Source organism: Centroberyx gerrardi, chromosome 17, assembly GCF_048128805.1.
Source record: "Centroberyx gerrardi isolate f3 chromosome 17, fCenGer3.hap1.cur.20231027, whole genome shotgun sequence".
Classification (NCBI taxonomy): domain Eukaryota; kingdom Metazoa; phylum Chordata; class Actinopteri; order Beryciformes; family Berycidae; genus Centroberyx; species Centroberyx gerrardi.
This window is the reverse complement of record NC_136013.1, coordinates 2,588,015-2,597,735: the sequence shown is the minus strand read 5'-3', so window position 1 is coordinate 2,597,735 and position 9,721 is coordinate 2,588,015. Positions and strand designations below refer to the sequence as shown.

Below are 9,721 nucleotides of genomic sequence, written 5' to 3'. Positions count from 1 at the left end.
AATTAGTCCTTGAGGAGGACCAGAGGACTTTTTAATAAAGCAGATAACAAGCGGCTGGCCCGCAGGTTCAGAGGGCCGGGATGAGAAGTGAGCTTTAAAACAAAAGCACTGCAGAGAAAACACAAGGGACCAAGGGGACTTATGGGATGATCTGTGGTATCAATTACAGCGGCTAAATTTGGCATTTTGTAAACCTCAATATGAAATAACGCAGCCAGTAGGCAAGGCACTTCAGCGGCACACTTTTCATTAGGTTTCTGCTAAATGGGAATATTCAAAATCACAAAGTTGCTTTCTACTCACGTGCAGCGAAAGTCGATAGAGCGAGTTTTGGTGAGGATGCAGGATGCGGTGCAGATGCCAGTCCAGTCCAGTCCAGTCAATAAAGATCTACAATCCCGTATGACAGATATTGCACTCTAGTAGTTTGGTAGAGATTAAACTTGAAGCGCAGTCACACTGATCTGGAGTCCGCAGCTCCCGCAGTAACCGGCCGGACTGACACCGGAGAAGCCGGAGCCACACCGAGGCCAGGAAACTCACTGGAGACTAAATATAGAAAGCAGTCAGGGTTCAACACACACACACACACACACACCCCTCTCCCCAGTTTGGCACTGGCTGTCACCTGGCCGGGTTAAAGGTCCAGCCTCAGTGAGCCTCAGTAAGAGCTGCAGGTTTCACTTCGGCTCAGTCTGGATCAGCAAATCACTCTGACATACCTGACCGTTCTGATTCATGGTATTTACTGTCATTATTCCACTATTTCATACTGTATATATTGATATTTTTATATTTTTATGTTTTACAATGTTGTATTTATACATACTTATATTTCACACACACACACACACACACACACACACACACATATATCTACACCAGTCAAAAGTTTGGACACACATTTTTCTTTATTTTTACTATTTTTTCACATTTTAGAATAACAGCAAAGACATCAAAACTATGAAAACAAACAAACCAAAACTATCTTATATTTTAGATTCTTTGCCTTGATGGAAAGGCAAAGGCTTTGGAAAGAAATTCATACATAGGATCAACTTCACTATTTATATTTGTCTAAGAAACTAATTTTAAAACATTTAAGCAGAAGCCTTTAGATCAAAATGGCTTTAAGAGAATGAAAAACACAGAACATTCAATCAGGTGGGTCTAAACTTCTGACTGGTAGTTTATTATATTTACTCAAGTTATATCCAGCTCAGTTCTGGATTTGTACTGTCAACTAATAAACAATTTTTTTTATCTTCTGTGAAAGATTACAACTTCTCATCACACTTTATGGGTGGAGGATTCATCTTGTGACGTCACTGAAACCATATCAGTTTGTGCCTGGTGGTGGAAGAAAAAAAATAGATTTCTGCTGGCCATGTGAGTCAAACTGAACGTCTGGAGGCTCGCTGTTACAGATCCCGCTGGAGACATGACACAGAGGTCAAAGTTCACACAGGCCGCCTCAGCAGTTGAGCTCTGTGTGAAGCTCCAGGTCTTTTGACGTTCTACTGTGTCTTCTGCACAGTTTGAGTAGTTTGTTCCATGCAGAGCCAGAAAAAAAAAAATAAATCTAAGCGTAGGGGAAATTGTCAGCTGTCAATTACAGTAATAAAATGGCAAAACTGAACACAGCAGGTTTCTGCAAAACACAGAGAATATAGAATAAGGTACATACATAAGGTTGTGTGAGTTTATTGAATGAATGAATGAATGAATGAATGAATGAATGAATGAATGGCTTTATTGATTTACTAGAAGGTCACAGCTCAGACAGCACTGATATCCGTTACAGAACCTGGTGCACTGCACATGTGAGGCAGCCAAAGCTAATTTCAGACACTATACAGTACTGAAATTAGCTTTTTTTGTTTTAGTTATTACTTTATTAAGGATCCCCATTATCTGACACACTTGGCTTCCACATAAAATTACAGAAAAACCCCTGGCAAACTAAAAGATCTACAAGGGATCTTTTGTCCCGAGTGCAATTAACGTCATTAACAAGCTGCACTAATCTCCCCTTTCTCTCACTGATGTGATGTTTTTGTTTTATTGATATGATGTGATTTGTTTTATTGATGTAATGTACATGGATGTGATGTTGTCTTTTAAATGGTGAGACCAAAGACGATTTTCCTGCCTTGAGGACAATAAAGTTGTATTCTATTCTATTCTAAAATTAAAAAAACGAGAAGTAAAACGACAAGGAACAGAATAAAGACGATGCACAGAAAATCAGAATTCCAAAAAAATGGCATCAAGAGAATAACTGAGTAATTGTTGCAAACTTGAAATGTCAGATCTCATTGAATGGTGCGTTCACTGATGCTTGGAAAGTATCAATACTACAAGTGAGCACCAGAGGTCAGTGCAGCATCATCCAACAGAGAGACTGCTGGTCTGAGCAGCTGCTGATGCCTACAGGCAAAACACTCATGCTGCCATAATGATAGTGATGAGTGTTTTAGTCTTTATAAATCCAAGGAAAACTGACGGGATGTTCATGCTGTTTTTCAGCAGCGTCCTGCTTCACTCACACCATCACACACAGGCCACATGTCTTTTATTTTTATTTGTTTTGTATTGAATATATTTTTTTTACATTTTTCTTATTCTTATTAGATTTTATGTTGACACCTGCACCAAGAGAAATTCCCTGTACATTGTTCTTGGCGAATAAAGTTTCTGATTCTAAGTCTGATTCTGTACAACCTCTTCTTCTACTGTTGGCCACTGGGAGCTGCCCAGTATAATTTCTTCTTCTACTCCTGGCCACTGGGAGCTGCCCAGTATAATTTCTTCTTCTACTCCTGGCCCCTGCGCAGCTCCACTGGGCAGTTGGAGGTGAGGTTCCTTGGCTGTAGTGAGAGTTTCTAATTTACTTTCCCTGCCCAGATTCTCCCAACCGGATTCAAACCGAAGCCTGCTGTCTTCTTCTGCCTTCTGCTACTTCAAAATACAATCAATTCTCTGAAATGCCCAAACTTAGTAAGGTAATATGATTACTTTCAATCACTTTTGGATTATTTTGCCTCCATAAACCATAGAAAACGCAGAAAAAGAATTTATAACACTTCCTTATCCAAACACTTTTTTGCATATTGCTATTCTCATAGAGTGCAAATTATATCAATCCATATGTTTTTTTTCTTTTACCTTTGAATATGTTTGAGTGATCCAACAGGTAATCTCCTGTTTTTCAAAAGCATCTGCATTTTGATTGCTGTGTTCATTTCAGTAGCTGCAGTGTATTACAAATGTCATTTTTTGGACATTTTTGGATGAATGATGCGATACTTGCAGTGGAGATAGTGTGTGGAAGCCTATATTTTTGAATGTTGTACTCAGATTACTGTAATCTGAACTCATATTACTGTAATCTGAGTACAAAACATCACCTTCCCCTCCGCTTCACTACGGCAACATTCCCTCTGCTGTCTGCGCTTTGTAACAGATTACAGTTTTGTGACGCTTTTACTTTAATCATGACACACGCGTTCTGTTACTGGCCTTGCACTGGATTACAATTAACCTTTTTGTAATGGTCATCGTTAGCCCACTACATGCATTGTGTTATTCCCCACCACGGTCTCCAGATGGGTGTGTTTGGGGTCTCTGGGCGGAGCGTGGACCCGTCTCTGACTCATCCTCCTCGATATTTCGTCTAATCTAACTTTAATTGCTTGGCCTCAACTTTCAACTTTACTTTTAAACATTCATTTCCTAAACTACTTGAAAGCAGTTCTGCTCCGCTGGCTCTACAAGGCACCCGCAGGGCTTCCAACGATGGTAATTTCTTGATGAGGTGCTTACTCACCCAGATCAATTCTCCCCCCTTCTCGTCATCTCTCCATCTCTTCCTCCCCCCTCCTCCTCCTCCTCCTCCTCCTCCTCCTCCTGCTCGGCCCGACACGCATCCTGTCTTCAGTGAAGGGATCGGCGTTGTAATCGGCCTATAAGACGCCCCGAGTAACAGCCAGCTCTCTTTCTCTCTCTCCGTGTGAGAAAATGTCATGTGGAAATGTCATTGGCAAAAAGGCAAAAAGGCATAATGAAAAGAATGAGACAAAGCGGAAGAATAGCGAATAAAAGACAAACAGCGGTGAGCTCGGGGGTGAAGTTCTTACATCCAGCATGTGAGAACAGGAGCCGGGTCTGTCTCCGGAGCCAACTAATTGAGCTCGGATGAGAGAGTAGACACAGGTAGGTTGTGTGTATGAGTGCGTTGTTCCCCTTCTTCCGTGTGGATGACTATGAACAAAAGGCCAGGCTCTCTCCCTAATCAAGCTAATGGAGTGGGAACAAGCCGGTGGCTGAAGGAGATGGGCAGCGACAGGTAGAAGGGCCCGAGGGGGATTTAGTGAGTCAGGGAAACAGAGAGGAGGACTTCAGCCCCGGCTCGGCTGGCTGCCTCTTGATTGACGGGACGCAGGACGATAAAAAGCCCCGGCTTGTTCTGTCAGATCCATTAGCAGGTGGTTCGGGGGTCTGAGGAGCACACGGTGACTTCACGTTACCCGTCCACACTGCCGGAGAGTAACCTCGGGATAGAGACTGTGGGCCTGCGCTAGAACCGTTTGACGAATAAGAGAGACAGCAGCACAGAGACACTAACTTCTGCTGTTTCGCTGTGTTTTACTCTGCTGTGTCTGTGTTTGATTGACAGCCGACATCTCTGACCCTGTTAGGACTGGGCGACTGTGACCCACGGCTGAGATGACCCTGCAGAGGAGAAGGCCACAATGGTGAGTGAATTTAAGAAGGTCAGAATCATGTTGTGATTGTATTTCTAAGATTATTATTTTTGGGGACATTTTGGCTTTATTTTGGATAGTTGACAGTAGAGATAGACAGGAAAGATTGGGAGAGAGAGAGAGGAGAATGACATGCGATAAAGGTCCTGGACCTGGATTTGAACCCAGGACTTCATGGTTGTATTTCTGATGTTCACTGAGTGTACAAAGTAATAAGTGATGGATAATGTACAGCGAGGCAGTCATTACAGCAAAATAAGCCCCAACAGAGTGAATCCGCTTGGCATCAGGGGCTTGATCGCCGTCAAGGGGCTTATTTCACAATAATGACCGGCTCCAGGTACATTATCCTGCTTATTACACTGCTACTTAACCTACCAATGACATCAGCTGGACTAAATATGGGACTAACGGGACTCATTTGTAGGATTAAACGTTTAATTTTTCATGATTTTGTTTAATTTTTCATGATTTTGTTGTTAAAATAGACTATGGCTCAGGATAAGAAAAACGTTCTTCATGATGATTTGAAAATAAATGCAGTTTAGTTGAATTGAATTAGTTAAATTGAATGAATGTGAAGACTAATACTGGGTCCTGATTGGCCGACAGCAGCAGCTCCTCTAAGTCAAATGAGGTAAACCTGCTGAGTGGAGGCTTTCCAGTTACTTTCAGTCCTGATTGAAAGTAATTCTTTAGTGAGGAGAGCCAATCAGGGCCGAGTCCAGTTGTGATGCGTTTCCTGGATTTAGTGTTCAACAAAGCAGTGTAATAGGACACTTCTCTTTCAGCATCCACCCTGCTGAAGTGTCCTTGAGCAAATCACTGAAGCTGAAGCCTGACCTCTGACCTCTTGCACATTCCATGTCTCAGTTGTTTAAAGATCCTTCTTTAGCTGCATCCTCTCATCCGTCTCCATCTCTCCTTCATGGCTGAAATGGATTTAATAAGTGAAATCAATAAGGTGCGATAGCTCTCACCTGTACTCACTTGATCGGTCCATTTTTTGTCCGCTCGGTGTTCTCTGAGAATCGTTTTGATCCCATTTTGATCCCATCATCTTTGTGGTTATTTCTTTCATGGCAGTGTGAATATCACAGCTGATATGACACAGAACAAGTAGTTTAGTTGAGGATACACACAGGAATGTCTGGGCATGTGGAGAAAACTCACCGATCAGCTTAATTGCCATTGAAATGAATTTCCTAAGCAGAATACATCACCTAAATTTTGACAAAAGGTACAATGTTGACCTTTTATTCTGAGTACCTGATCTGTCATGTATGATGATGATGATGAGGATGATGATGATGCAGTTCTTAGTTGAAAACCTTGTAGCCTACCTCCAATTTTGGTGAGTGATTACTGATTACTGATTTGAAGAATTACAGTGTCCTCTGTGGGTTGAGGAAATGTTAATAATAATAATAATAATAATAATAATCATCATAATTAAAAAGAAAAAGAGTTTACGAAGCACTTTCCAGAGCATAAAAATACATAAAAACAAGAGACTACATAAAAAGTAATGAAACGAAATCAAATTTAAAAAAGAACCAAAGAATTAAGAAGAGTTATTACAGAAAGCAACTTTTAAGAAGTGATTTAAAAACTGAACCCTTTGAATTACGACCCTTGGGCTTATGAAACCCTTTTAAAACCCTGGATAATAATCATCATCATCATCATCATAATTTAGTTTCCTTAATTCCTGAAAACCTGAGTTTTTTGGAGATAAAAGACTTTCTCCAGGCAGATGTGACATGTTCCTGAATGTTCTGTACATACAGTCTAACACATTAAAGGTGCTGGTTATATACAGTCTAACACATTAAAGGAGCTGGTTATATACAGTCTAACACATTAAAGGTGCTGGTTATATACAGTCTAACACATTAAAGGTGCTGGTTATATACAGTCTAACACATTAAAGGTGCTGGTTATATACAGTCTAACACATTAGAGGTGCTGGTTATATACAGTCTAACACATTAAAGGTGCTGGTTATATACAGTCTAACACATTAAAGGTGCTGGTTATATACAGTCTAACACATTAAAGGAGCTGGTTATATACAGTCTAACACATTAAAGGTGCTGGTTATATACAGTCTAACACATTAGAGGTGCTGGTTATATACAGTCTAACACATTAGAGGTGCTGGTTATATACAGTCTAACACATTAAAGGTGCTGGTTATATACAGTCTAACACATTAAAGGTGCTGGTTATATACAGTCTAACACATTAAAGGTGCTGGTTACATACAGTCTAACACATTAAAGGTGCTGAAGTATTCTGGAATGTATCTGAACTTCTCGACACCAGCAGGTCTGGTCTGGTTCTGTCCTGCCTGGTGCTGTGGATCTGTCTGCAGCCGGACTCCCCGCACCGAGCCTCGGCCGTCAACCTGCGGCGCTTCATCGGCTGCGCAGTCCGGGAGTTCACCTTCCTGGCCAGGAAGCCCGGCTGCGGGGGGCTGCACATCACCACCGACGCCTGCTGGGGGCGCTGCGAGACCTGGGAGGTGAGGCGCTGGGAGGCGGCTACTGTACACACAGGCGGGGGAGAGGGGGGCGTAATGTAATTATACCCAAGCACTGCTGACAACTTTACACAAAAGAAATTAGCCTGCCGTTTGCATCAGCTTAAATCTGAAGCAAGAGAGACAGAGTAGATGGATGAGAGCGAGATTCAGCCAGCTGGCCAGCCAAATAGACACAGAGACAGAGAGAGAGAGAGAGAGACAGGAAGACAGACAGAGAGAGAGAGAGTGAGACAAATAGACACATGTGCAGATAGACAGGTGATCCCCACAGAGACATTCTGTTTTTGCTTGCCCCCTCCACAGGGAGGTCAGTGCAAGGTCTACTAGTACTGGCAGGGATTCAGCTGCTCAGTGCCTGACAGAGAGACAAAAATACAAACAGATAGATAGATAGATAGATAGATAGATAGATAGATAGATAGATAGATAGATAGATACTGTAGTTGTCTAAGCAGGGGAAAATATATTCTGTTTATAATTCTGTTCAGACTGCCATCACTGTCACATATAATAAGTGGCTGGATAAGTCTGAAGTGTAAACCCTGCAGAAGAATAGAGGAGTGCAGAAGGCTTTGGAGAGCCGTACATTTGAAATCGAGTTAGTGTTCAGCCAGAATAGAAAGCAGCACGGAATCCAGAAATTGAAGTGACAGTAGTAGTTTTCTTAACAATGCCTCAAGTGCATAAAAGCGACGATTGGATTTCATAACTTGCCGGGTAGTGGTTACAAAATGCTGTGAAATCTCAAGTTTCATCGGGTTCATTGTATTCAGTGACAGGACGCATTAGGAAGCTCGTGGTTCTTTCTGCTTTATTATTGCAGTCCAGTGAGTATGCATATAGCAGGGCCTGGCTGCTTTTTGTGATCCCCCAGGGAGGAAACTCATCTTTTCACCTGCTCCCTGCACAGAGAGGTCAGAGCGCAGCGTCAGGATTCGATGTCCTGCTTTAGGACATTCTGTGGGACAGACACTGGGAGTCACGGAGGATCAAATCTGGGACCTTATGGTTTACAGGACGAGTCTCCGTTTACAACCACACTCCCCCCCGCTTCAGCGTTTACATTTTTACATTCTAGGCGTTTGGGTGATGTTCTTATCCAGAGCAAATTTCAATTACTGCAACAGTAGAATAAGATTAAATTCCTTCATCACCAACATTACAAGCAATCAATAGAGGCTTTTGCAGCTGCGTCACAAATCTCCCAGCAAACACGGCTGGTGCTATCACGGAGATCCATTGGTGAATTGGTTGTGTGCAAATATTGGATAAATAAATAACAACCAGGCAAGAAAAAGAGAGACACCTGAAAATATTGTTGTGGTGTGGTTGTGGATCAAATCAGGATCTGGATAATCTAATAAAGTAGATTTGTTTCCAAATTCAGGAAACTGTCTTGTCTGTGGCTCTTGCCCCTTGGGTCCAAAGCCCCATTTCATTAGTCATTCATTAGTCATCAGGTGACTTTCCCTCGGTACTTGGTGCTATGTAGCAGCATACGTCATGCGAGTGGCCACTTGTAGAGCAGGGGGTGGAGCCAGCGCAGGGGGTGGAGCCAGCGCAGGGGGTGGGGCCAGAGCAGGGGGCGGAGTCAGAGGGGCAGCAGAGTAGAAAAGGTAAAAGGTAGAATTTTTTCACATTACTCAGAATCTTGGTTTTGGGGACAATCTTGGAATAGTTCTGTGATTATATAGAAGTGAATAAGTCTGTTGTTGTTTCTTTTTCCCAGAAGCCCGTCCTGGACCCTCCCTTCATCGAGTCCTACCAGCGAGTCTGTACCTACAACGAGACCCGCCTGGTCACCGTGCGACTGCCCAACTGCTCGGCTAACGTGGACCCGGTCTACACCTACCCTGTGGCCCTGAGGTGCGACTGTGGCGTCTGCCTCACCAGCACCACTGAATGTATAACCTCCGTCTGACGCTCCCACAGGACCCACACACACACACAAATCTGAACAGGCGGAAGACAATTTAAAAAATCATTAATTTTTCTTATAATGAGTGTTACACAATCAGGGTGGGAATCTAATCTGTCGTATGTGCATATATATGAATGTATGTATATGTTTTATGTGTAAGTGTACATGTGTGGGGAAGGTGCTAGTGTTATGTATGTATGAATGTAAGTAATGGGAGCTGGGGCTTTTGAAAAACTGAAAAACTACTATCTAGTCATACTAAGTTATCTAGGTTAGCTAGTTAGCTAGCTGACCTTCAAGTTCAAACTAGCCATACTAGCCTATAGCTGTCTAGGTAAGCTAGTTAGCTAGCTGCTGACCTTCAACATCATGAATGCCGTGGTCATGAATTAATGAAAAACATAGAAGTCATTGACATTTATATTTTTTATTTATATAAAGTTCTTCTTTGCCATTCAAGTTTGGCAGTTAGCTAACTTACACTCC

General features: G+C 42.3%; 1 protein-coding gene across 1 annotated transcript; it reads left to right on the top strand.

Annotated features, from left to right (window-relative positions):
- The first annotated feature begins 4,728 nt into the window (after positions 1-4,728).
- Positions 4,729-9,235, top strand: gphb5 (glycoprotein hormone subunit beta 5). The gene is made up of 3 exons (XM_071910898.2): positions 4,729-4,757; positions 7,098-7,293; positions 9,044-9,235. The coding sequence occupies exons 1-3, from the start codon at positions 4,729-4,731 to the stop codon at positions 9,233-9,235; spliced, it is 417 nt and encodes a 138-aa protein (XP_071766999.1).
- The last annotated feature ends 486 nt before the right edge of the window (positions 9,236-9,721 follow it).

What these genes read in the sequence shown, in the direction of transcription:
- gphb5 (XM_071910898.2), top strand. Translation starts at nt 4,729, where the DNA reads ATGACCCTGCAGAGGAGAAGGCCACAATG. An exon ending in CAGAGGAGAAGGCCACAATG is followed by an intron (nt 4,758 to 7,097) that starts GTGAGTGAATTT and finishes CGACACCAGCAG; the next exon opens with GTCTGGTCTGGTTCTGTCCT. An exon ending in GGCGCTGCGAGACCTGGGAG is followed by an intron (nt 7,294 to 9,043) that starts GTGAGGCGCTGG and finishes TCTTTTTCCCAG; the next exon opens with AAGCCCGTCCTGGACCCTCC.